The 27,789-nt window shown below is 54.7% G+C and overlaps 1 protein-coding gene across 1 annotated transcript in view; it reads left to right on the forward strand.

The window, feature by feature from the left end:
- The window catches only part of DSCAML1 (DS cell adhesion molecule like 1), a 339,900-nt gene that overhangs the window by 220,396 nt on the left and 91,715 nt on the right, over positions 1-27,789 (forward strand). The window contains exons 4-7 of the mRNA XM_081799396.1: positions 16,100-16,246; positions 22,021-22,299; positions 24,764-25,039; positions 27,209-27,505. Of these exons, the coding sequence (XP_081655522.1) occupies positions 16,100-16,246; positions 22,021-22,299; positions 24,764-25,039; positions 27,209-27,505 (999 nt within the window). The remainder of the gene's footprint in view (positions 1-16,099; positions 16,247-22,020; positions 22,300-24,763; positions 25,040-27,208; positions 27,506-27,789) is intronic.

Consider the following 27,789-nt stretch of genomic DNA (forward strand, 5'->3'; position numbering starts at 1 on the left):
CACTGTGCAGGCACTGGGCCAGGCATGTTTGCGACAACTCCGACTCTGTGACTGGTACTCTTATTAACATAATTTTATAGATGAGGAAACTGAGTCACAGAGGTTAGGTAACCTGAACAAGGTCACACTGTGGATCCAAGGTCAGTCTGACTTCAGAGCCCAAGTACTTAACCACAGAGGTAAAAAGTCCCAGATTCATGCACTCATCCATCCATCCATCCATCCATCCATCCATCCATCCATCCATCCAACAAATACCACTGAGCAACACCCCATGCAGGTGTTGAACCCAAACCTGAGCCCAGAGTAATGGACAGGCAAGCAGCCCAAACCCTCATGGAGGTCATGGTCTTATTCATGGGCATGCACTTGACTTTTAGCAAGTGCCAGGCTTGGGCCATACCAGGGACTGGGAGGCAGAGGTGAGGCACCTTCCAGCTGCCCTTGGCCTTTGGGGGCTCTGACCACTCGTCATGGGAGCTTCTTCTGTCTGCAGCATGTGGACACTGGAGGCCTCTGAACCAGGCAGACTCCTGGGGTGGAGAGACGGTGAATCTGGAGGCAAACAGGAAGGACAGAGGGACGGTCTCCCCTGCCATCCCAGGGCTCTTGGAGCCACAGCAGAGGGCTTCCAAAGGTCACAGTACCACGCCCCCTTGTAGCCAAACCTCCTTCTGGGACACTGTAAGACCAGCTTTCTCATTCTCTGCCTCTACCTCCCCGGTTGTCACCACCCCATCCAAAGGAAGGACTGGGACGGAGAGAGGGGGCAGCCCGGCAATACTCGCCCATTATAGATGAGGAGGCTGGGGCCGAGGCCATCCTCTCGAGGACCCAAGTCCAGGTCGCGCCACTACTCAGGGGCAGCACCAGTCCTTCCGATGGCAGATCAGTGCCCAGCAGCATATTCCCAGGGGCCCAGGGGCTCGGAAGGGTGACATGTGGTATCTTTCAGGAACCTGCATTCTCTCTGGGAATACAAGAATGGCTCCCATGGGCCAGTTAGGGAACAATCGAAATGTGAGTGCTGAGGCCGTCCCGGGTCCCAGGCTGTGGCCCCACGGGAGGAGCCGTACACAGACTGGAAAAGGAGAGAGAGCCTGCATTAGCTGGGCTTTCCAAGAGGACTTCCAGAAGAAAGAGGGTTCGAGAAGGACCTTGCTGGGGTGCAGGGGAGGTGGGTGGCACTCCCTGTGGGAAGGAGCTGGTGGGGGTGCCCAGGGCAGGGCGGCGCGGTAGGAGGTGGCACAGCCAAAGCGAGGCTTTGGATTCGGAGAGCCCCAGCTCCGTGATTTGGGGCACATTGCTTCGAGCTCTCTGATGGTCAGTTTCCTCACCTGTGAGGCGGGAGGGACAACCTCTCCCTCAGGAAGGCCGGAGCAAGGAGTCAATGAGATAACGTATCGGGAGGAACCCCTAGCATGGCCCTGGCCTCCGTCCCATTGTTCTGAGCCTCCAGCACAGAGTGAGGGCTGGGCCTACGGCAGTGGCCAGGACCCTCAAGGAGCCTGCAGTCCAGGGACAGTGCCAGGCTCCTGGTGACTCTGCACACCTTGTCACAGCTGCCCTGTGAGCATGCAAAGAGGACGTGAGGCAGACGTGAGGGGAGGGTCTTCTCGAGGAAGGGAGTGTGAGCTGAGCTGCAACGGGGGTGGTCAGCATGCACTTTGGGAAGGAAGAGGGCAGCTGTCCCAAGTAGCGGCCAGGGTTCGAGGAAGAAGGAGCTGGGATTTCTGGAGGAGCAGAGGAAGGCCAGCGTGGCTGGAGTTGGAAGCACCCATCAGGGATCAGGGGAAGCATGGTGGGCTTTGGCTGCCCTGTTAAGGACTTTGGTCTTTATCCTGATAGGAAGCCACAGGATAGTTAATGGCTGGATCAGATGTCCATTTTAAGAGGCTGTAGCTGTAGCGAGGGGCATGAGTCAGACGAGGGCCCAGCAGGTATGGGCATATAGTTAGTTGGGGGCCTTGATGCAGAGTTGGCCATTCATGGTACACGCAAAGTACTATGGGGTGAGTGCTCGCTGGGGAGGCCTCAGAGGGCCAGGGGGTCAGAACGGATCTCCTACTCCACCCATCACTGCAAAGCCACCCAAGATAAAAGGAAAATCTCGGCTACTCCATGACCCATGGTGGTTCGAGGTGCAGCATGGTCATTGGGGGGAGAGTGGAGAGCAGAAGTTGGGAACCACAGCTTCGGGGTGAGCCCTGGGGGGGGCAGTACCATCCACCTGCCCCAGGCCCAAGGACACAGGGTCCCCCTCCTTGCCGGCCACCTGGCTATCGGGGTTCTGTAGAAGCAAGGCCACTTTCCCAGATTGTAATAATAGTTATTTCTATTACACCAGGAGCATCTGACACATGGAGCGAGGAGCTATGAAGCCCCCCCAGTGGGTAACATAAAAGTGGGGGTGGGGGCTCCGGGGAGGCTGGGAGGCCGCCTCTCAGGCTGGGCTCTGCCATGTGCAGCCGGAGGAGGACGGGGAAGAAAGAGGCTTATTTCAGCACCCTGTTATTATGGCATCTTGTTTTCATAGTTTGTTCAACAGACCTCTCTCCCTCTCCCTCCTCCCCCCCTCGCCTCTTTCTTTTTCATCTTCCTCTCTCAGCAAATCCATTTAAATGCAATTCTATTCTTAAAGCGCCCCTCTCATGCATGTCTAATGAATGTCAGGGAAATGCTATTACAATGGGGCTGAGGAGGATCCGATCGGCAGTGTGTGTACAAGTCATTTGAAAGGAAGCCTGGGAGTGCTCTAGTTTTATTACAGCATAATTAGAAATAAAATCTTGTTGCAATAGAAGAATGAGAGATGTGTGCTAATCCTGGGGTAGAGAAGGATAGAGCTGCATTTGGAGAAAGGGACTCAGGGAGAGAGGAGACCAGCCACTGCTCCTCTATCCCCCTCCACCAAGACTCTCATGCTGGTTCCCACACCCCCCCCAAGTCCCTCCATCCTCACACCCCCTGTGAGCTCCAGGTCCCTGGGGCCACTCCAGAGACTGGAATGCTAATGCCCTTCTAGGTCTCAGCTGCCCAAAGCAGTCAGTCTGCCAGGGGCCCAGGGAGCTGAGCCTGGTCCCTCCCTGGGAATCCACATCCTCCTGCTTGCTCAAGAGGCCAGCTTGTGGGCAGCTGGGAGGTGGTGGGAATGGTCAGCAGTGCCCCGCCTGTGGAGGCCGAGGCCCAAGTCAAGTGGTGAGTGCCCCCTACCCTTGCTGCTATGAGAGTTATGCATTCCTTTCTCCATTAACTCATTCAGTTATTCAGTAACGACGGACTAATGCCCTCTTATGCACCAGGCACTGCGTTGGGTATATTCATTAACTCATTTAATTCTCATGGGAAATAGGTTCAGAGAGGTCCAGTGGCTCACCCAGTACTTTCCAGCAGGGAAGGGAAACACAGTTCGACCCCCCACACTTTGGAAACCAAATGGGGCCCTTTCTGCTTCACCATGCTATCAACATCCTTGGTCCTCAAGAGACCTCAGGTTCCCATCCCTCCAGTGACCCCATCTCTTATAGGGGCCAAAGGCAGAGATAAAGATAGGGGACCTGGCTAATCTCCCTTCGAGGGCAGAAATGATGACTGTGGGGTGGTGGCAGCCGAGCACGACCAGGGTAGGGCGACAGTGGGGGTCAGGGGCTGCTGTATCCGTGTAGATGACTCTGCATCTCAACCCCGGGTGTTGAGAACATATTGGCTCCTGCGCTCAACACTCCCCAGAGCTCTGACTGAGATGGGGTTAAAAAGAGGAGAAACCCCCACCGTTGCCAGGCCAAGTGGAGAGAAATCATAGAATCATGAGGAAAGTGAGGCTTGGGAGGTCCCTTCAAGACCGCATGGTTCCATCCCCTTGTTCATCAGTTAGGGAAATGGGACCGGGGGGCGGGGCACAGCAACTTGTCAAAAGGCACCCAGCAAATTTGCAACCAGGTTTCTCATCTCCCAGCCTGGTGTTCTCAGCCCCACCAGGCCTGCCTCTGCATAAGCCTTTCCAGAAGAGAGATTCTCTCATTTCTAGGTCATGGTACTCTTCCAAGCAAAATCTCAACACTTCTTGGAAGACCATGGTTGGGTGGAGGTGTGAGGTGTGAAGATGAGGAGACCGCCTCAGCGGTTCAAAGTCAGCCCAGCGCTAGAGTTAAGCCCGGCCCATGGCTTGATCTGGCCTAGGAAAATATAAGCCCTGGGGTCAGTTCTGGGACCCTCGAGCCTTGTGGGAGAAACGATCTGAGTGACACCCCACGAGAACAGGATAAGGTCAGCAGCACTCTACAGTTCCGTATCCTCCTCTTTGACCACTCGCCCTCCCACCTACAGAGGTAGCGGTGGAGACAGAAGGGCATAGGCCTGCTCGCAAGGCCCCCCAGGAACACATGTGGTATGTCGTGCCACCATCGGGAGCCTGACCCACCCGCCAAGTCCCAGCCCAGCCTGGTATCACACTTTGAAGACAAACAGGAGGCCATGGTGCCTTCCCCAGCACCTGGGAGCTGGAGGTTCCCTCTTCCCCCTGGCACATGGAGGTTATGGAATTGTGAGGCTCTCTGGCTTAGCTCCCCACTGGAGCCCTTGCTCCAGCATTTGCTCGTGTTTCCCGCCAGCCGGAGGCAGGGCAAAGTTTCTGACTCTGCATACCGTATAAAAGCTTCATAGCAGAAGTCCTACCTCCCATCCATCTAGTCTCCTCATGACCCAGATGTGTGCACACTGCCAGACTTCAGTTCCATTTGGAAAGGGAAAGACTAGCCATGTGACCCTCTATAATTCAGTCTCCTTGAGCGTCCCGGGTGGTGGTAGATCAGATTTGGGTGTTTGATAGGGAGTACAGGCGAGGCCCTACATGGGATCAAAGGCCCATTCCCAGGGCCGGTTCCCTGCCCACACCATCCCTGCACGGTGCCTCCCTCTGCTTCGGCACCTGATGCCCACTAAGGGGTCTTGGCTCAGTCTCTCTGCCCCCCTCATGCTCTCAGTGTCTACACCCAACCTGTGTGGTATACCCAATGACCTTCAGGACCAGCTCGCTCTGTCCTCCTCCACATTCCTACCCTGAAGTCCTCACCCCAGTGTCTTCACACAGCAGGGCCCAGCTCCAGGATCTTAGTGCTGGAAGGGTCCTCAGGGAACAGCGTGTCTGGATGAGGGGGTGTGTTAGTTTTCTAAGGCTTCCATTACAAAATGACTGGAGTGGCAGGTCTGGTTTCTCCTGAGCACTCTCTTCTTGCAAATGGCTGCCCGGTCACTGTGATCTCACCGAGTCTTCCTTCTGTGTGCCTACATCCCTGGCGTCTCTTCTTCTTATAAGGACGCCAGCCATCATGGATTCATGCCCCCACCGCTATGATCTCATTTAGCCTTAATTACCTCTTTAAAGGCTCTGTCTCCCAATACAGTCACATCGGACATTAAGACTCCACATAGGAACTTTGTGGGGACACAATTCAGTCCATGACAGGGAGGCTGTAGGACTTAGAGCCAGCCAGCACCCAGAGCTGGGACTTGAATCCAAATTCCTGACTCAAATGCCATGTACTAGCCACTATGCTGCAAATCTCTCTTGGGGTCCTGGGTGGAGGGCTTACAATCCTGGGAGTCCAGAGTCCAGGGGAGAAGAGGAGGCAGAATGGGCCTTGGCTTTCCTTGGGCAGTTACCCCCAGGGTCTCACCATCAGCAGGAACGACAGAAAGGAGTGAAAGGAGGATGCTCAGCAAGGTTGGCCCTAAATCGCGTTCTGCAGGCTACCCTGCCCCCCAGGCAGGGCTAATTCTACCTGCCAGAAGCCTCCACTACCCCCACCCACGCTGCCCTGCGGGGCAGACAGCCTGGGAGGGAAGATGAGCCCCGCCTGTGGGTGAGTTGTCTTGCGCATCTCCGAGCTGCAGGCTGACCACATTGTTTCTGTAAATCTGTACTGGATGGAGCTGTAACTAGTAACCTGTATTGATTGCAATTACTCTTGTGGAATTGGGATGCCCCTGGGGGCCAACAGAGGCACTTCAAGGCTTTGGCATCCTGAGGCTGCCCCGAAGAACAAACTTGCACTGTAACAGGCCAGGTATCTCTTCTTTTCCAAGAGAGACTGAATGATTTTTCTGATCCCAGCCAAATCCTGGTCTCCATGCAAAGCTCTGTCCATTTCTTCCCACCTCTCTGTCCCCTGCTCCATAGCCCTGTTGTGTCCTGTGACCTTTCTTGCAGGGGTGAGGGGTGTGGGCAGAGCAGAAGACCCCTCCCTCAGTTTCCGGTTTTCTTGCTCCAGGGACACCTCGCGGAGTCCAGGAGTCGAGAAGCATCTCCGGAGAAGCTTCTCTACGGCCAGGATTCATTCATTCAACACAATACGCACAGAAATACCTGGGTGCCTGTATGTGTCATAATCACAGCTGCCCTGTGCGGTTACACACTTCATACTATGGTAGCAGCCCCTTGCCCCCTAGAGAGTATAGTGCAGGACATGTCACGGCCCCTTTCACATTGTCACATGGACACTGCAGAAAATCCTGTGCGCCGAGCCAACCGGGCTGTTAGGACCCCCAGTTAGGGGAGGAGACAACAGAAGCCCAGAGAGTTTTTCCGAAAGCCACACAGTTGGTAGGAGGCAGGTCTCAAGTCTCCCGTTTCGGGCTGCAAGCATATACTTCCCCCAGGCTGCTGGCCCCTTCTCTGGCCCCCGTGGCCTGGGCCGGTGCCCCCAAACGGTGCACGCGTGGCTGCACATGCACTCTGTTCCCTCCCAGATGCACGCAGCCCCCTGCCCATGCCCTGCCCGTGGCCACACCTTCTGGCCAACACACGGCACTTGCACGGCACGGGGGGCCTCCCAGGGGACATGGCTCATCCGCTCTGTCAGTCAGTAACTCTGATGCCCTCTGGTGCCGGCCTCAGGGCCTCCCTCCCCTCCGGGCTCACCACACACACCCCCCCCCCGCCAAGCTGGCCCTGGCTAGGGAGAGGGACGCCACGTCCAGGAGAAGCCAGGGGTCCGGCCACTGCCTGGAAGGGACGGACAAGCCCACCTCACCCGGAACAGGTTGGCCAGGGTGCCCTCCAGAATGCCGCACACGTTCTCCCGGCAGCTGGGCTTGGGGAAAGCAGCTCGGAATCGGTTCCGGAGACCCAGGTGGGAGTCCCGGCTCTCCCTCTCACTAGACGTGCGACTTGAACTGGTCCCCACCTGAGCCACAGTCTCCTCCTCCGCAAACAAGAGCAGCAGGTGCCTCCTGGGCTGGTGAGGGCACTCACGGAGGGGACATACATGGGAGTGTTGGGCACCTGGGGGTGTCTTTCTTGCTGAGTTTATAAAACGATTGAAGACACTTCACCAGCTGGGTCTGGATCTGTCTCCCAGTCCAGGCAGACTCTACCCACCAGGGGTGTCCAAAAGGGACAAAGAGGGGAAGTGTATGGACATGGGTCTTCTTCCTCAAAGGCACCAGCCATGGAAACCTCTAGCGTCGGACGGGTTGAGCTTGCCTGAAGGCAGGCGGAGATGCAGGCAGCTCAGTCCTCCTCCTCTGTCCACTGTGGGGCAGAGCGCAGACTATGACGGCATGGCTTAGTCTGGTCTCAGAGTTGACCCCAGGACTCTAATGTGGTTCCATCCTGGAGCCAGGGACCTCTGTCGTTAGGGGGTCTCTCCTCCAGGCGAGGGTCTCATTTCCACTCCCGTCCGCTAAGGGAGAGGTAGGTCCTTGGTGAGGGAAGGACAGTGGAAGGCCAGCCTCAGGCATGCTGGAGGGGGGCTGTCCCTGTCCCTTCTTCTCCCTGGGCCAGCTGCCCTGGGTTTCCACGTGCTTGAGTAGCTCCTGAGAAGGGTGAGGTCACTCTCTGCGGAGGTCACCCCCGAAGATGAGTCAGCCATGGTTTATACTCCAGATCTCCCGGCCAGGTCATTCATTGTCTACTTCCCTTTTGTTCGCTCCACACCATCCTCCACACCATCCTCCACACCATCCTCCACACGTCCCAGCCTGGACTCAGCTGAGCTGGGGAGCCAAGACAAGCATTAAGCATTGGCTTAAAGGGGTGGGGGAGCAGTGGGCCAAACCATTACAGTATGGCAGCAGGGGCTGGGGGGGAAGAGACCCCAGGGTGCAGGGGACCTCGGGACAGGACTCCAGGCTGGAGAACCTGCCGTCTCCCTCCGCCGGAGGTGCCTCTGCTACTCCCAGGATTCCTCCGTTCGCTGCATGTGCACTGAGCATCTTCTATGTGCCAGGCGTGTTCTGGAGCTGGGGTACTAAAATAACTCCTTGCTGTCAGCGAGAAACACCACGTGCTCTGAAGACAAACAGGCAGGGTAAGGAATTGGGCAGGGACGTGGAGCACAGTCTAATTTTGAGAGAGGGGTCAGGCAAGGCCTCTGCAACGAGATGGTGTCTTAGCAGAGAGACCTGAACCGGGCCGGGAGTGAGTCAAGGAGAAAGCATTTTGGGCACAGAAGGAAGAGCCACAGCAAAAGTCCGGGGGTGGAAGGGAGCAGATGTACGCTGATTTTCAAACCACTGTAGGAGCTGATCTCCAGGGGGTCTTGCAGCTCTGCCATCCTTTAAGCTAAGAATTTATAAATTTGGGGGCACCTGGCTGGCTCGGTTGGTTAAGCGTCCAACTCTTGATTTGGGCTCAGGTCATGATCTCAGGGTTGTGGGATCGAGCCCTAAATCGGGCTCGCGCTGGTCATGGAGTCTGCTTGAGATTCTTTCTCTCCCTCTCCTTCTGCCCATCCCCTTGTTCTTTCTCTCTCTCTCTCTAAAAAAAAAGAATTTATGAATTTCTGGGAAGGAAGGGACCTTAAAGATGATCCAATTTCTTTCTCTTACCCAGTATTTAAATCCTCTATGCACTATCTCAGCCAAGTGTTTCTTCAGCCTCTACTTAAATACCCCTGGTGACAGGAAACTCACTACTTCCTGAAAACACTCATTCCAATTCTTTATGATCTTGACCTTAAAATTTTTTTTATTTTAATTGCAGTGGAGTCCACATGACATAAAATTTACCATCTTAATTATTTGTAAGGGTTAAGTTTTCATTTCAGTAACATTTCAGCTCAATCTTAAGTTCAGAAATGTTTAAGTGCAGCTTTATCTCATAAAACTGAAACTCCGTACTCATGGAAAACTTCTTCCCAATTCCCCTTCCCCAGCCCCCGACACCCACCATCCCACTTTCTGTCTCTATGAAGCTGACTACTCTAGGTTCCTCATATCAGTGGAATCAGACAGTATTTGTGTTTTTGTGACTGCCTTATGTCCCTGAGCATAATGTCCTCAGGGTTCATCCATGTTGTCGCCTGTGTCAAAATTCTGTTCCCTTTGAAGGCTAAGCAATATTCCATTGTGTGTCTAGACCACCTTTTCTATGTCCACCCATCTATCAATGGACACTTGGGTTGTTTCCACCTTTGACTAGTGTAAATAATGCTGTGAACAGGTGAACAAATACCTTCTTAAGACCCGGCTTTTAATTCTTCTGGATACACACCCAGAAGTGGAATTGCGGGGTCACATAGTAATTCTGTTTTTATGATTTCAAGGAGCCACCATCCTGTTTAATCTTGACTTTTGAATGCTCAGACAGAATTATTTTTAAAAGTCTGATTGGATATAGTGGACACAGTGATTAACAGTGGCAAGAGGTTTGTTAGAGGTAGAAACACTCAGAAATGGGAGTGGGCTAACCTGGGACGTCTTCTTGGAGGAGGTAAAATTAGAGCTGGTATCTGACTTTTCTGAGTTGCTGTTTCCTCATGAGCAAAATGCCGATAAAACTACCTTAGAGTTTCGGGACGTTTCATTCATTCATTCTAGAAATATTTATTTCTAGAGCACCCACTTTGCAATCAGCACTCTGCTTTCATGCTGAGTGAAATGAGAAGCTATTGGAGGGCTTTGAGCAAAGAAGCCACAGAATCTGACTCTGGTTTTAAAGCATCACTCAGGCTGCATGTTGGGAACAGATGGAGGAGGGGCAGGGGCCGAAGCAGGGAGCCCAGCAGGAGGTTGCTGTCTCTGCTGTGTTCGGTCATTTCTGTTCCCTTGCTCTAAGGCTTGGAGTGGGATCTGTGCAGCCCATACCTTCCTGCAAGCCCTCAAGCTCCTTCCTTCTCCTCTGCCTAGCACCCTCTCCCCACCAAACAGACCCTCCCGCCTGCCTCTGAGAGCAGAGAGAGGCCCAGCCTCTGCAGAGGGCAGTTCCCCCCCACCCTTGCAGCCCTCTGGAGCCACCAGGAGCCCCGAGATTTCTCGTGTTCCTCTCTCCGTGGCTCATGCGACTCTGGGGAGTCTCTGAGGCCCAGCTCTTTGGCTTTTTAGAAAAAGACCAAGAAGATGCTGTTGGCTCACCTAGCCCCTATGTGCAGGGCCTCCGAATTGCTGAGGAGGGTCTCCTTTCTTTATTGCCAAGCTCCTGAGGAGGAAGGAAGGGGAGAATTTGCAGGAAGCCCGGCCACAGGGACCGAGCGCCCCTCATCTCCTTGAGGTGGGGCCACTTGGGCTGAGGGTTACCGAGCACCACCAGTGTGCCGAGGACTCTCACAAGCTGCATTTCATCTGACTCTCCCAACAGCCCTGTGACGTAAGGTCTATTTATTATCTCTGTTTTCCTGAAGGAGAAACAGGACTCAGAAGTTGGGCGCCATGATAGAGACATCAGTTGTCAGAGGGAAGGGGCCTTATGAGTTTCTCTCACCCAGCGGCTCTCTGCCCTGGCTGCACATTATGTGACCCGAAAAGCTTTTTTTTTTTAAATACCAATTTCCAGGCCACACCCCCAGAGATTCTGAGTTTAATTTTAAAAGCTACTTGGATGATTCTAATGTACAAGCACGGTGGGAAACACACACCTGATCCACCTCCTCCCTCTTTTTGCAGAAGGGACAACTGAGGGCCTGGGAGGCTACTGGACTCCCCTACGGTCACCCCGTGTCAGTTTCCTGATGGCTTAACGCAGCAGAGATTTACCACGTCACAGTTCTGGAGGCCAGAAACCCTGAATCAGGGTATGGGCAGGGCGTGCTCCCTGTCCAGGCTCTAGAGAAGGATTTTCCTGGCCTCTTGCTAGCTTCTGGGGTGGCTGGCAATCCCTGCATTTTTTGCCTTAAAGATGCATCACCCCAATCTCTGCCTCTGTCTTCACATGGCCTTCGCCCTGTATTCATGCGCCTGTGTCCAAATCTCCCTGTTCTCAGAACACCAGTCATACTGGATTTAGAGCCCACACTAATGCAGTATGGCCTCATCTGAACTTGATTATGTTTGCAAAGATCTTGTTTCCAATAAGGTCCCATTCACAAGCTCTGGGTGGGCATTCATTTTGGGGGATACTGTTCAACTCGGGACACAGCCCATCATTAGTGGCAACACCAGGACTCCATCCAGCCTCCAAAATCCAGTCCTGGGCTTGGCCCCTCTTTATCTGCCTCTTCTCACTAATGGCCTCTATCCAATCCCCTCCCCACCCTTCAGCAGCCCGCAAGCTAGCACCTTTCCTGGGGGAAGGACATTGTCTTCTAACTGTGGAATCCCAAAGGGCAGAGACCAGGTCCAAGACCTCTCCATGGAGCCCAGGAGCCCAGTCCAGGACCCAGGGATGTTCCACAAAGCCAAGCCGATAAAGCAAGCCAAGCTGAATTGAATAGATGAGTGCTCCTTTATAAGGTAGTGAGGACCCCACTGACAGAAGCAACCAAGCAGAGGCTGGCTGACCCTATGTCCCTATGAGAGGGGCTGCCATTCTAGGAGTGTCAGTCTAGCACAGAGCTTTGGAAGAGCACGGGAAGTGGACTGATGGTCTGGACTCCGCCATTCACTAGCTGTGTGACTATGGGTGGGTTATGTAACCTCTCTGTGCCTTGCTTAGTAAAAACAGTAGTATCCATTTCAAAGGGGTGTGGAGATTTCCTAAGATAATGTTTATAAAATCCTTGCCCTGACATATAATAGGTGCTCAATAAATATTTAGCTTACAAAAAAGGAGAGGCCTACTCCAGATCACCAGGAAGAAGGACGGTAAAGCAGGGTGGAGAATCTGTATTAATAGTAGAAAGAAAAAAGGAACCACACACAGTGCTTCCCTGGTCACGGGCGAGTTCACAGACGATGCTGCAGCCTTTGGCAGGTGACAGTCAAACTGCATCAAAGCAGTCCACATTTAAACACAGTTCTGTGTCCCAGCCTTAGAGCCTAAGGGAAAGCAGCGACCCTCCAGCGTATACCCACAGCGGACACTACTAACATTTGGGGTGGGACAGTATTTATGACCCAAGACGTCCAGCACTCCTGGCCCCTGGCCACCTCAGGCCGTTAGTACCTCCCAGTCTTGGTGTCGACCAACGTGATCCCAGACACACATTTCCGAACGACCTCAGGATGGGGGCTGGACGGAGGTCACGGCTGCCACTCTGTCCTCCCCTCCAGCTGGCCCGAGCCTACCCCACGAAGAAGGAACCAGGATAAGGGAGAGCTGCTCCTCTACCCATTTCAGGGATGGCTGGTCCCACTTGGGGTGTGGAGTAGGGGCTGCCCGACTGCTAGGCCACCCCGTCAGAGCCAGTCTGGGAGGTCAGCTGTTCTGTGGAGCCCTGGCCCCTCCAAGCACCCCCCAGCTGGTTGTGCCCCCAACACACACCGTACGCCACTGCCTCCACCGGCCTCTTGCTACTCCCTTCCCCATCAGGGCCCATCATCTGATTCTCATCAAACATGCACAACTGATGTTGCACAAGTCCCCCCCAGGGGGGATTAACATAATACCCCTGATTTCTCCTTCCTCTCTCTCTCTCTCTCTCAAGCGCGCGCGCGCTGTGCCTCCCCCCGGCTGCGGCCAGCCTTTGTTTCAGGAGCAGCGATATACTGTGTCTGGAAATGTTACTGCAATTAAATATGCACAAGAAGGGGGGACGCAAGGGGGGAAATGAGGACAATGAAGGATGTGAAACATCAGATGCAGCAGCTGCTTGTTGCTATAGAAACCCCAGCTCCCCACCACCATCCCAGCAGCACCCCTTCCCAGCTTAAAATTCCAGTAGGACCAAGTGCACCATCTTCCCGGGGGTGCTGGGGGCTGCAGGATCACAGGGCCCAAGCTGCTGGGGCTGGAGCACCTGTAGGCTGCTGAGGTGGATTTGGGGGTCTCTCCTGTTTCTCCTCACCCCCCCCCACTGATTGGCAGTAACACCCTCCAGTAGTTCTGCATTCCAGTCCCAGTTACATAATAAATCACGGGAGAGCTTCCGCATTTGACTTTGGGATGTCACAACATGGAGACAAAACGGCACATTCAGAGTCTGGTGGGGAAGCCAGGCTTTCTCTGCGCTTCCCCTGGGTCCTCTCCGACGTCTGGCAGCAGGGCTGGGCTCCCTCCCGCTTCCTTTAGCACTGAGTGGGGGTCTGCAAGGTGCGATCTAGGCGCTGGAGGGGGTGTGGCTGGGGTCCAGAGGATTGGCAGGCTGCCAGATGAATGAGTGTTCCTCGGGGGAGGGGGGGTGTCCCAGTGATAGGCCGCTCAGCGGGGAGCCATGTGACGTCCCAGACCTAGTCCCACACAGTCTGGCCTCCAAGCATAGAGAGACAGCAAGTGACCAGACCAGGCCTTAGTTGACTGCGAGCTCAATGGGAGGCAGGGCGTAATGGGGCTGCCTCCCACTCCGACTGCATGTCCTGTAAAAAACGAACCGTCTTGGGCCGGGGGTTGGTAGTCGCGCTCTATCCTGTGCTGGTCACATAAGGCTGATTGTTAGGTCGCCACCACTTAGCAAAGTGCTGGCACCCAGTAGGTCTAGTCCTATACAAAGGTGGATGGGAGGGAGGGAGGGGAAATTCAGAGATTTGTAGATAAACCAATGTTCATTAAGAAATGAGAGACCAGGGCTCCTGGGTGGCTCAGTTGGTTAAGCGACTGCCTTCGGCTCAGGTCATGATCCCGGGGTCCTGGGATCAAGTCCCACATTGGGCTCCCTGCTCAGCGGGGAGCCTGCTTCTCCCTCTCCCTCTGCCTGCCACTCCCCCTGCTTGTGCGCTCTCTCTGTCAAATAAATAAATAAAATCTTAAAAAAAAAAAAAAGAAACAAGAGACCATCCATGTTGAAGAAGTTATTTGTGACCATATTAAATAAATATTAAAGAATAAAATTCTAGGGGCGCCTGGGTGGCTCAGTCGGTTAAGTGGCTGCCTTCGGCTCAGGTCATGATCCTGGGGTCCTGGGATCGAGCCCCGCATCCGGCTCCCTGCTCAGCGGAGAGCCTGCTTCTCCCTCTCCCTCTGCCTGCCACTCTGCCTACTTGTGCTCTCTATCTGTCAAATAAATAAATAAAATCTGAAAAAAAGAATAAAATTCTAGACTGCTTAGCCTGACAGAAAGTTGAAGGGCGTGACAGCTTCTTCCAGTTGGTGAGGGAGTGTGTTAGTGACGCAGGTTCGGGCTAGTTCTGTAGGGCCCCAGGGAGTAGAACCAGGACCCGTGGAGGGAGCCACCAGGAGACCAATTGTGACCAAGGAAGATCTCTCTAAAAGTTCGAGCTATCTGCTTTGGAGTGGGCCATTGAATGAGGTAGTGAGTTCCCCAAACCCAGAGATATTCAAAGGAAGGCTGGAGAACCTTTGTCAACAATGTGGTCAGGCACGTTCAGCTTTTCAACCCTACAATTCTATAGCATGCCTTGTCACGAAGTGTCATTTGGGGAGATCCCAGCCCCCTGGTGCTGAGGCTTGTGCTGGGGGCAGTGGGACACCACAGGATGTTTCTAATAGGAGAGTGATCCAGTGTCAGAGCTCTTGTCATTGGTTGAGGGGAGTCATCAGCCCCCAGGTGGGATCTCAGTCTGACTCTACAGCCTGCCATCATTCTGTAAAACTCCTCTGAATAATAGGATTTGCAGAGCATGGGGCCACGCAAAAGGTTTCCTTATGAAAGCCTGGCATTCTGATGTTAGCAGGTCCCTCCGGTGGAGTCAGCATTACCCTCTCCTGTACAGCTCCTTTTTTTAAGTTACTGTCACCATCTTGATTCCAGGGCCCACTCCTGGTGGAAATGGCAGCCTGGGGTCTTCTATACCTGCCGGGGGAAGCAGCCTAGTCCCCAGAGAGCGTGCAGAGGGACCCAAAGTTAGCATCTCAATCTCAGTCTGGCTGGGTCTTGGGTGGGAGGGCACTGCCTTGGGCTTACGGCGGCGTCTGAAGCTGAATGCAAGCCCCGCCCCAACGGGCAAGTCCATATTTTCCCCTTTTAGAATCAGTCCTGACTAGGCTCAAGTTCAGGGTTTGCCTTAGGACCTTGTACAAGGAAATCCACTCTACCTCTAAGTGGAGTCACATGTCATAATCCGCAAAATGGGTGTCCTGCTCCCTGTCCTTCTGGCTTCCCTGCCGAGTCCTGACAGTAAGACCGTCGAGGGGCAAGGAAAAGTAAAGCTCAGTGTCTGCACCTTTGCCTTGCACGGAATGAGCGTTCAAGAACTGTGCGTTGAATTAGTATTGTGTATCTGCCTCTCCGTGTCCCTGCTACTCGTATAGCTTAACCTCGGCAACTGTTGGTTGAGTGAATATATGATTAAAACTAAGAGAAAATGATTTAGGTTTGTATTTGGCTCCATACAAAGGGAGAGCTGGGAGCCAGAAGGCCTGAGTTCTGGTCTGCTTACTCGTGTGACCTGACGTTGGAGAGGACACTTCAAATGGCTGTAAGAACAAATGAGCGTGGAATGTGAAAGAACTTTGCAAGCTCTCGCCCAGAGATAGGAAAGATGAGGACTGATACTTACTAAGTGAGCACTTGCTGTGCGCCAGACACTTTATTATTATTTTCAGTCCTTACGTCCACCCTGTGTTGTATTATTTGCACCCCATTGTATAGATAAGGCTCAGAGAAGTTAAGTAACTTTCCCAAGGTCACACAGCTACTAAGTGGACGAGTCACTTTGGAACCCAGATCTCGGTCTGACTCTACAGCCTGCCATCGTTCTGTAAAACTCTGAAGCCCCTACACTTCAAGGAGTAACAGCTTTGGGAGAAAGGCCGGCTGCCGGCCTGACTTGCTTCTGGTGGTGTGCCCAGCCAGGGGAGTAATGCAGTATGTCTTGATTGTGTCTCCAGAAAACAGGTTTTTTATTACTCACCACGGCGGGCTGTACATCTCTGACGTGCAGAAGGAGGATGCCCTCTCCACCTACCGCTGCATCACCAAGCACAAGTATAGTGGGGAGACCCGGCAGAGCAATGGGGCCCGCCTCTCCGTAACAGGTAGGCGACAGGGCTGAGGAGGGCACTAGCCCACCCCTGGGATGGGCGTGTCCCGTGCCATGGATCCGGGAGACTGCTGTGTACCTAGGCCAGAGAAGGAGATTAACAAAGAGAAATACAGGGCCCAGCGGGGCAGAACACGTCCAGTTTGGTTTGGAGTGCCCTTCATATAGGGACCTCAGAGTCTGCACCTAAGGAAGCTAACTCTCCTGAAGAAGTGATAATGGGGGTTAATGCAATCCATCCTCTCTTTCCCTTTTTTGCCTTTGCCACCAGGAAGCTCATAAATAAAACCTGATGTTTAAACATAGTAACGATGAGGTTAGATTAAATTAGATATGGGACAGTTTTGTTCCTTCATGTCTCTAAGTATTTTCCAGGATTCGATTTGACCTATTTATGAGCGCATGTGTTTCTTCTGTTGTAGCTTGAGAGTAGGCAGGATATAATCTATAAACAACAATATTTGTAAATTAAATAAAAGATTCTTAATCTGGAGTGATTATCACTTTTTAGGAGGAATGGAAGCTAATGTTTATTGAGTCCCCTGCATGTCAGATTTCACTTATCTGTTAAACACCATAATAGCCTTGTGAGGTGGACGCTGTTCTGTTTTACAGACGAGAAACCCAGATCTTAGGGAGGCCAAGCAACTCGCCCCAACTGTTTAACCAGTGGGAGGCAAAGCCAGGACATACCCTCTGCACCCAGCATACCACCCCCCTCCCCATGGAAGGGCTCATCTGAACAGCCCCCACATGCCCTAGTCACAGAGTAAAGGAGGGCACAGGGGACTCCTCAAGGAATAGTGCCTTTCTGGAAACAGTGCTTTTTTAAACTCTTGACAGCAATCCACAGATAGACATTTTTATCATAACCTGTGCAAGGCATACTGGTCGTTCCTACCACATGCATTTAAATGCACTCTGCTATTTCCTATTCTATTCTATCCGATTTTGATTTATCCAAATGCTGGTCGCAACTCACCAAATGGATTTCACAAATTCCTAACAGTTTGTGACCTACAATTTGAAAATCTTGCTGTTGAGGAGGTGGGATTGGAGTGGGTTGTAGAAGGAGGGTGAACAATAACACGGTGGTTTCGGAGACTAGACTCACCCAATCGCACGACCTCTCTGGGCCTCTGGAAAAGTAGCTCGACTAGATGACCGCTCTGATTCTGTCTAACTCTGGCCTTCTGGGGGTTGGTGAGGACTACCCTGACCCTCAGATTAACTCTATCCCAGACCCTCTCTCATTTGCCCGGCACATTTGAAGAGCAGGAGCCAGGAGGGCAAGGACAGGGCTCTCTGATTCTCCTTTGTGTCCCCAGCACCAGGCCCTGTGCCTGACACATAGTAGGTGCTAAGTAAATATTTGTAGACCTAACCAATGCCAAGGGAAACTGTCCTGGTGGCCGCAGTAAGAGCCCCTTTCTTTGTAGCTAGACTTTGGAATCTGCAGCCCAATTCCCAAATGTGTAGGAGTGGTTCCCTTCCAAAGCATGGGGACTTGTTTGCATATGCTGTTTTGCATCTCATCTGCATGCTTCTCATAAAACAGGGGAACAGTGCAAAAATCCCCCCTCCCGCGGGCCTGCTTCTTTCTCCCGTACAAATATTTAGCCCCCTCATCCTGCCAATCTCACCTCCACTTTTGTGGGGCGAATTGGCAGGTGTCTCTCAAAAAAGACACGCTTTAAACTGGAGGGTATGCCAACCATTCTCCTTCTGGTCTCCATTCCCCACCAGCTGTGAGGAGAAGGGTGGGTGGGCTAAGAAGAGGATGAGAGATGCCACCAGAGATAAAGCCCAAACAGAGAGACAGAGGTAAAGATAGGGAGGCAGCCCAGACAGACAGAAGGGGAGAGGCGCAGGCAGAGAGAGACAGAGGACAGGGAGGAAACAGAACAGGAGAAAACCCGCACAGAGAGACAAAGGCAGAGGGGGCACAGAAAGACAAAGGCAGAGGGGAGGACCAGAGTGAACAGGAACCGAAAGGGGCAGGAGGGACCTGGAGGGAAGGGAACACAGGGAGCCAAGGGGAAGGGGCTCCGCCGGTGACACGGCCCTGATGTGATGTGATGTGACAAGGCCATCTGCAAGCTGCTTGTCTCGGCAAAAATGCAAGTGATACTGGAGCAAGGCAGTGCAGAGGGGGCGCGAGGGGGGCACGTCAGGGAGCTCAGCCCCATACACTGCACATCCCCTCCAGCTTGAGGTGGGTGGGCGGGGCTCAGTCAGTCCTGAACAAGAGAGGCTGGCCGTGCTTTCCGCTGAGAAGGTTCACTCTCTCTCGTGGCCGGCACCCCCGAGGGCTCCCAGGCTGGCGGCTGGGAAGGGTGGCCCGAAGCTCCGGGCCAGCAGACGGAAAGATGGCAGCTGGGGAACCCCTGCCGAGCCACCCCTACCTGGTGGCTGAGGTGTCTGCACACCCAGAAGGATGGCAGCCCCTGATGCCCCAGGCCCAAAGGCAAAAGGAAGGAGCGAAAGGATGCACGTGGCAGTGTGTCCTTGATGGTCATCTGGCGAGGGCAGCCACCACACCTGTGGGTTCTTCAGTCCTCACAGAGCATTTGAGAGAGGAAGGTGGGCACAGGAGGCGTGGTGGGTAAAGGACCCTGAATCCAGCCCAAGGTGCAGGCTTAGCCTCACCCCTCGCTAGCTGCGCAAGGTGGCAGAGAATGAGGAGTGTCTCAAACCTCAGCTTCCTCATCTGTAAAATGGGAGCGACAAGACATAACCCCGCCCCAGGGTCATTGGGAGCAATGGGTACCAGCTGGAAAAAGCTTAGCACAGCGTCTGCCACGTAGGAAGCGCCCAGGAGAGTAGCTGCGGTGTAGTGGTGATGGCTCTCTTGTTGTTGATCTGTTGTTGCTGCATTATTGTTTCCAGTCTCTTCCAAAGAGCGTCTGTCGGGGGTGGGGGGGAGGAGAGCAACTCGCATCTTTCTGCGTTGTCTAAGGTGAAGGAGGCAGTTGCAAGAGGAGCCTGAGCTCCCTAAAATCCAACCCCCAAACAGCCCTTCCGTGCATGTAGGTGCTTTGTAGAGTTTACCAAGAGCTTCCATTAACTCCATGGAACAGGCATTACCATCTGCATTTATAAAGACAAGACCAGTGACCAGAGAGGCTGGCAGACTAGTCCAGGGTTCCCCAGCTGGTGGGGGGCTAAGCCACATGCAGAAGCCATGTTCAGGGCGCCTTTCCAGGGCAGCACTGCTCCTCGGACTGGGGGAGGTCCCAGCAGCCTCCCCGGGGCGCCCCGGACACCCCCAGAGATTTCTTGGGGCTCCGCCGTCTGGCTCCCCCAGCCCCGCGCCAGCCCCGGCAGCACCCGATCCCCCCGGGCTGTCACCGTACACACCACAGCATTTTACTTCGGCTCTGGAGTAATGAAAGAGGCTTCTTTCCCTCAGAATTTAATTTCACGCCTGAGACTCGGTGATTAATTCCCTCCCCCTGCCCCTTCCTCCACCGCCCCGTCGGCCCCTCCGCTTGTAAATTCTGCGGTGTGCCACAGAATTTGTGTATTTTGCATCAATTAGGTGTCACATTGAGTAATTCTTCCCTGGCACCAGGTTTGTTTATCCCAACCATCCCCTGCATGGGGAAGAGGCCGCAGAAGCTGGTGGGGAGGGAGGGCAGGTGCACATCTGCTTCGCGATTTCACGCAGTCAAGCCCTTGGATGTACAATTTGCCATTGTTGCCTGCGACAACCTTATGGGATGTGGAGGCAGCACTATCCCCCTTCACCCCGCGGATGAACCTCGGGCTCTGAGACATGATGAGACTCACCCAAGGTCACAGTTTCCCTGTGACCCAGCTGGACCAGCACCTGGCTCTCCTGATTCTCAGCCCAGCCTCCTTCTGAAGAGCAACAGAAGGTGGGGAGGGAGTAGAGAGTCTTCTAGAAAGTCTCTACCCTCCCCCCCAGAGAATTCCTCGCCCAACCCTGCTCCAAGGGACATGAGCTAAGGACGGGGGAAATTTGCCATTAGTCAAGGAGGGTCCAGAGGGGGCATCTGCCGCTCCCACCATTCACTCTTGAGCAGATCTCAGTATTCGATTATTCCATCTCAGGCCCCGTTTGCTGAACAAGGGTGGGCGAGACCTGGTTTGTGATCTTGGCTCTGCAGTGCGATCCTGGGCAGGTCGCTGCACCTCTCTGGTCTCAGGGTCCTCCTCTGTCTGTGGCCTCCAAGACCTCTAAGCCAGCTCTACGAGTCCAGGAGCCTATAAAAGCCCGCAATGTGGAAAGTCAGACCTCTGGCCCACCCTCTACCAGAGCGCCCCCATTCAGCCTCTCGCAGACATCAGTGGTTCAGCAGCCCCAGGCCTGCTCTGTGCGGGCACGGGAGATCCAGCAATGTGGCAACCCTGTCTCAAGATGCTGGCAGGCTTCTGGGGAAGACAGATCTGTGGCCTGATACTAACCGCTGTTGAAAAGGGCTCTGGGGGAGGGGTGCCTGGGTGGCTCATGACAGTGGTGGCCCCTGGGGAAGGAAACGAGGTGGCTGAGAGCAGGGATGAGGGAGACCCCGCTCTCACACTGACACCCTTCTAGACTCTCTGAAGTTTTGCCATGTGCGTATATTACACTTTAACTTTTTCATTAAAAAGAAAAGGTTGTTTGAAAATAAAATGGAAGAACAAGAAAACTCTATGAGTATCTAATGAGAGGGGCCTGGGGGCTCCATCCGGAAGGGGTGACGTTTAAGCTGGTTTGGGAAAGATGAAGAGGTGTTGGCCGAGAGGAGCGGGCTGCTGGGCACCCAGGGGAGGGGCGTGTGGTGACACAGTGTATCACAAGGGGGGAACCACTGCCCGGACCGGGGTGGGGGCAGGGAGGGAGGGGGCCGGCGGGGCCGGGGACCTGGCTGGGACCAGACCCTATCTCCTAGCAGCCTAACTGGGGAGAAGTGGGGGTTGTATCATGTAGGCAGAGGAAAGCCTGAGCAGCTGGTACAGCAAGAGGAGGTCCCCAAGGCGGAAAACTCAGGGAGGCCCTTGAGGCTAAGAACTAGGCTGAGAGTAGCCAGAGCACCGCTCAGAAGCGTCAGGGCCATCACACAGAATCCCACCAGCCCGGCGCCTGGGTCTTCCACAGGTCAGGGCCACGGGGCCTGCAGGCACTGCTTTCTCTTGCTTGGGAGTGTAAAATAGAGAACTGTTCAGGATGGCAGGTGTGGTTTGCAGAAGGCTTAACTTCTGAATCCTTCTGGGCGCAGATGGAAGCGCATGGCCCTCTCTGAGTTTGCCAGGATCGCAGGTGGGAGGAGACAGGACAGGACAGCTGGTTCCCCCATCCTGAAGGGCAACCCCGGCCAGTCTGAGGCCCAAAATCGCAGATTCAAGAAGTCATGACTCTCATGTCACAGGGTGTCCCTGGTCCTGAGTCTGGGCCAGACTCCAGGCACCGTGTCTGTGAAGGGAGCTCTCACACACTCTCTCCCTCTCTGGTCCTCTCTCTGTTTCCCTTGTTGCATCTGCATCCGTCTGCCTGCCCACCCTATATCCTCCTCCTACCTCCCCCAAGCCCCTGCTTCGTGGTCATGGCTCTCAGGGCCTCTATCTGGCCTGAGTAGGAGAGTTTGGGCCCCAGAGTCTGGGGCCCAGGGGACACCACAAGCCATCCCACACTGGGCTTCATTCATGCTGGGCGCCCATGGGCAGCAGGTGCCTGTTCTCATGCTTGCCTCCCCGCCCCCCCTGCCCCCTGCCCCTTCATCCTGCTCGGGCTGGCCAGAGCCACTGATGCTCTCTGCCTTCCAGACCCTGCCGAGTCAATCCCCACCATCCTGGATGGCTTCCACTCCCAGGAAGTGTGGGCGGGCCACACCGTGGAGCTGCCCTGCACCGCCTCCGGCTACCCCATCCCTGCCATCCGCTGGCTCAAGGACGGCCGGCCCCTCCCGGCCGACAGCCGCTGGACCAAGCGCATCACGGGGCTGACCATCAGTGACCTGCGGACGGAGGACAGTGGCACCTACATTTGTGAGGTCACCAACACCTTCGGCTCTGCAGAGGCCACGGGTACCCTCACAGTCATTGGTGAGTGGGGAGCCCCTCTGCCAGGCCTAGGAAACTTTGAGAGCACCACAGTGTGACCTCTTCTGTAAAATGGGATAGTGATCCCAGGCCTTCCTGCCTCCTGAGGTCACGAGGGTCAGAAGGGACCATGAGGGTGAGTGACGGTGACGAGCTCACAGGGCTTCCTGGCTTGTTGAGAGGGAGGAGTGTCTGCACTAAAGGAAACAGTACTGATGTTAATCCAGTAGAGAGGACATACTGTATCCCATCAGAGGCGATACTCAGAATATTTCACAATAATCGATAGGGGCACTGATCAATCAGATCAGACTCGGGCATAAATGACAAGGAAGCCTTTCCAGGATCTGCCGGCCGGGTATCAGCGCTGATCCTGCCTGTTCCTCCCTGAGCCCGGAGTCCTGGGGCTCCAGGGGTCCAGCGAGCCCGTCTGGAGTGAGCGGCCTTCTCAGACCCTCCTGCTGCTGAGCCCCCAGGGCGGAGGGAGGGCGCTGACAGCAGTGGGGCTGGGATTTGGAGACCTGTGGGGAATCCCACTCCCATGGAGCAGCTACATGGCCTGAGGCCCCATTGGATGTTGTACCGAATGGCATCTTAAGGGTCACTGAACCTGGGCGGTGGGAGGAGGCTGTCCAGTGGTGATTCAGCCCCCCTGCTGCAGAGAAGTTCCCTCCACCATAACAATTGACCAGAGCAGCCCTCCTCCCCCCTCCCCTCCTGTCTCAAGAGCATAGAGCTACAGGTCTGCAGACCCTCCGTGTTCTCCCAGCTCAGCTGGCCTCCTGGGCCCGGGGTCTTGTCCCCCGTGGCCCAGATGTGAGTCTCCTCCACATGGTCAAGGGCATCTTGACAGTTGGGGTACATTTATCTGCGGTGCTAGGAAGAAATCCTCCCCACGTGAACACATGTGAAGCTGGAAGAGCGGAAAGAGCCCCAAGAACCACTCTGGGAGTGACAGTGCATGATACAGATGCTTAGGTTAAAATGCTGAGAGCCCAGGGGATGGGGGCTCCTCACAGACTAATGAACCCCAGCCAGCAGGGCAGGCGGGTGGAAAGACCAGCACTGATACCCCCCTCCTTGCCCTAAGTCCCATCCACAATCGTTCAGTCGGGTATGCCTTCCCCCCACCCCCCGCCGCCCCCGCTGCACACACATTACACACACACACACACACACACACACGCAGATGTGCTGAAAGGTCACATGCCCACTTCTCCATACGCACATGCACACACGTACGGTGCCCATACACACAGATACACACATTCCTCCACCTTAACATGCTCACATCCAGGCACACGCACACGGATCCACAAGTAACCAACCGCCCACGGCGCGTGCACACCCCCACTGCCCCGTAGGCGTAGGTACACCTGATGCCCCTCTGACCCTCAGCTCCGCACCTTCCCCCCATACTGGCTTTGGCTGGACAACCAGGTTCAAGGGGAAGTGACGTAGCTTTTCTCTGCCTTCCACTCTCTCTGCCAGCCCCTCTCTGCCAGGTGCACAGAGAGGAAACCATGCTTTTCACATACACCCCCGTTCTGCCACCAAGCCTCCTGCCCAAGGTCACCAAGTCGTGCGGGGCAGCAAGGTGAGAACAGCTAGCTGGCAGAGCCCTGGGAGCCCCGTGGGTGACTGGGACAAGCAGGATGACACCTGCCTCATTGTGCACTGACATTTCCTGGGCAGGGACTCTGGGAGAGCGCGGGGGAGCCCGGCATGAGCAGACTCCTGCATGCTTTGACTGTGCCCCACTCAGCCAGGCTGCCGTCCCCCCTCCTCCGGGCGACCTTGCTGGGGTCCTAGGCCCCTGCAGGCCTCAGCCTCCTCTAGAGAACCCCAAGCCCATGGAGATCTGGGGAGAGAGGTGGCCAGCCCGCCCGACACCGAGTTGTTGGGCACCATGGAAGTTTTGAGCAGGGCAGTGGCCAGCCACAGCATGGAGGGAGGATGGTACTGCCTGGGTCCAGGCTGAGAGCTGAGGGCCTGCAGCAGGGCAGGGGAGGTGCGGATGAAGAGCAGAATCATCTGGTGCATATAAAGGCCGTCAGAGCGGCAGAAGATAGCAACTGGTTATCTCTATGGGTATGAGAGATGGGTGGTGGGGCCAAGGGTGCCTTCCTGTTTTCCGGGGTGGGGAACAGGGACGGATGAGCCAGCCAAGCTCCTGTCCTCCTTCTGAGCTGAAGGGAGCTCCCCAGGCCCACCAGGCAAGGGCCACCCGTCAAGAAAGTGTAGGCCGTCATAACAAGAGTCCTGACCCTGCCATTTGCCAGATGAGTAAACTGAGGTCTAGAGAGGGAATTCACTAGTCCCAGTCCCCCTCACAAGGAGTCTGGAGACAGAACCAGGGCCTCCCCCAGCCCACCCCCAGCCACACTGCTCCACGGTAAAAGCCCTTTTCTTTTGTTTTCCTCCCCTCTGCCTTTCCCCTCGCTCCTTCCCTGCTGGCCTGGCCCAGACCCCCTTCACGTGACCCTGACACCAAAGAAGCTGAAGACCGGGATCGGCAGCACAGTCATCCTTTCCTGTGCCCTGCTGGGCTCCCCGGAATTCACCATCCGCTGGTATCGCAACACTGAGCTGGTGCTGCCCGACGAGGCTGTCTCCATCCGCGGGCTCAGCAACGAGACTCTGCTCATCACCTCAGCCCAGAAGAGCCACTCCGGGGCCTACCAATGCTTTGCCACCCGCAAGGCCCAGACCGCGCAGGACTTCGCCATCATTGTGCTGGAGGGTGAGCTGGGGCGGCCGGCACCAGGGTGGGTTTAGGCTGAGAGCAGGCACCGGTCCAGGCGCGTGCCTCCTTAGTCAGTCCTTCCATGGGCCCTGTGAGGAGATGCTTTTTCTTTCATGTTCCCTATTTTGCAGTGGGGAAAACTGAGGCTCGGTCACTTGCCTGAGGTCACACAGCTCAGCCAAAAGTCAGAGTTGGGATTGGAACTCAGGTCTCTTAACCACCGTGCTATCTTGCCTCTGCCCTCCAAAATTACTAGAACCTCCCTACGAAAGAGGTCTTCTTTAGGATCCCAGAGGTTTTCAATCTCACAGGGGCCCTGGGACTGCCCACCAGGAATCACTGCCTTGAGCCCCGCCTCTGCCTTCTTCCCTGAGCCCTCTCTTTCCAGCTGTCCCTCTCTCCCCATTCTCTGTCCTTCCCTCCAGTCTCATGGACTTTCGAATCTTCTCCCTGACTAAGGTCTCTTCACAGCAGGCTCTGTTTCTTATCACAGACCTGGGTTTTCACATGCTTCTCTCTCCTTTTAAAGCTGCTACCACCCAGGGCTCCTCACCCAGCACATCTGTATATGGTTGTTCAGGTTGTTCACTGCACAAAGTGCCTAACCCACAGGGCAGGACCAAGAGTAAGGACTGAAATCCAGCTTGAATTCCACTTGTCAGGCCATGAGCCCTGGCCCCAGGTTGTGACCACACAGAGGAGTCCTCTTTTTCTTATTTGCACAAGGATACAGTGAGGATTAGCCGAGGCCCTACCCCTACCAACAAATTTAGTGGTCCCCCAGCTCCTTTGTTGCTACCAAAACAAAACAAAAACCCCACAATCCTATTGCTTCCAAGGATTTTTCACTGTCGTAACAAAGACACCAAACCCAGGCAAGTCCTACAGGTTATCAGGATCCCACATGGGTCTACCTGTCACGGCCTGTGGGTCCTCATTCCTTGGGAGGTGGGACATGGGAGTGGGCATCGCCTTAGCCCTCACCCTAAGTACAGGGCCCAGTGAACGGCCCCTCCCTCAGCCCCTGCCTCCTCTTGTCCAGGCAGATCCTCTTCCCAGTGAGGAAGCACACCAGCCAGGCACAGACCAGTTTGAAATGGGAGCCTTACCTCTCTGGGGACTTCCTGTCTGACCAACTCCCCACACAGCGCATCTCCTCTCTGAGAGGACAGCCTGTCAATGGCCAGTTCAGAGCAGGGATATGGGAAATGAGGCTGGCGGGAAGGACAGAGAGTGGGAAAGGAGGGACAGCCAGAAAGGAGGGTTCAGGGAAGGAAGCAGAAGAGGGGCCAAACCTGGTGGGCAGTCCCAGGCTCTTCCAGGCACCTGGCTCTCCCCTGGTTTTAGGTAAGAGTTCCCCTCCCAGAAATGGGGCTAGGGGCTGGCAGACTGGATTAACATCAGCATTTTGGTGTGAAATATGGGTGGGATGTAGAGAGCCATGTTACATTGGCCTTACTTTTTTTGTTGTTTGTCTTAGTTTTTACTTGTTAAAGTGCATAACACGTACTTTAACCCTTTACAACAATCCTGTGGGGAAGGATGGCCAGGCTCAATAATTACACGCCCCCTCTTCCATGGAGGAAGGTGGGGCAGCGGGGTTAATTGTCCTGTCCAGGGTTATTGGGTCAGCAGAGCCTTAAGTTACGGCCACACACACACCAGTGCCTCTGGGCGGCAGCTAAGCCTCAAACTTGAGGCTTTTTGCTAACAGGGCTACAGCACCCCGACCCCCACCTGCAGGAATGAGAGCTGGAATCGGACTCCGCGGGTCCAGCCCAATCAGGTCCTGCTTCCAGGACCTATGTCTTTACTAACACAGGGAGGAGAAAGGCAGAAAAGGAAAAGTCGACAGGAGCTGACATTTATCAGGCACTTACAAAGCGTTGAGCAAAGCATCTTTAATGCAGTTATTCATTTCATCCTCACAGCATTGGTATGGAGAGGGTGTATTCACTATCCTCCATAGTTAAGGAATGGGAAGACTCAGAGAAGTTAGGTAACTTGCCCAAAGACACAGAGCTCATAAGGGGCCGCGGGAGGATTCAAATCCAGGAGTTAGAAATCCTGTGCAATAATAATGGGTACCTCACAGGGTGGGGTGGCCTGGCCGGGCAGTCTCTCCGTGGCTCAGTGACCCTGAGGGGGACTCCTCGCTCCCTGCAGATGGCACGCCCCGCATCGTCTCGTCCTTCAGCGAGAAGGTGGTCAACCCCGGGGAGCAGTTCTCGCTGATGTGTGCGGCCAAGGGCGCCCCGCCCCCCACTGTCACCTGGGCCCTGGACGACGAGCCCATCGTGCGGGATGGGAGCCACCGCACCAACCAGTACACCATGTCGGACGGCACCACCATCAGCCACATGAACGTCACGGGCCCCCAGATCCGCGACGGGGGCGTATACCGATGCACGGCGCGGAACTCGGTGGGCAGTGCTGAATATCAGGCGCGAATAAACGTAAGAGGTGCCTGTCTACATTTAAATATCAGAATAGGCTTTTGAGTTCCTTTGCCATCTCTGTGGTTCCCATTATTCTTGTGGTGATTAGTACTTATTATTAACTGTCATTTTGCTTTTAGTAGCGGTCTCTCTCCTCTCTTTCTCCCCTTTTCCCTGCCCTCCACAAACCCGTCACCCTTTCTTGTGCGTGCGTGTCTGGTACAGTGTGCCCTCCTATGCATTCTCATCCCCTCCTCCTGCCCCTTCTCCTCTCCCAGTCTGACCTGCCCCCTCATTCCTCCCCATCAA

This window comes from Leptonychotes weddellii, chromosome 11 (genome assembly GCF_054177405.1).
Source record: "Leptonychotes weddellii isolate Sample4059 chromosome 11, ASM5417740v2, whole genome shotgun sequence".
Taxonomy (NCBI): domain Eukaryota; kingdom Metazoa; phylum Chordata; class Mammalia; order Carnivora; family Phocidae; genus Leptonychotes; species Leptonychotes weddellii.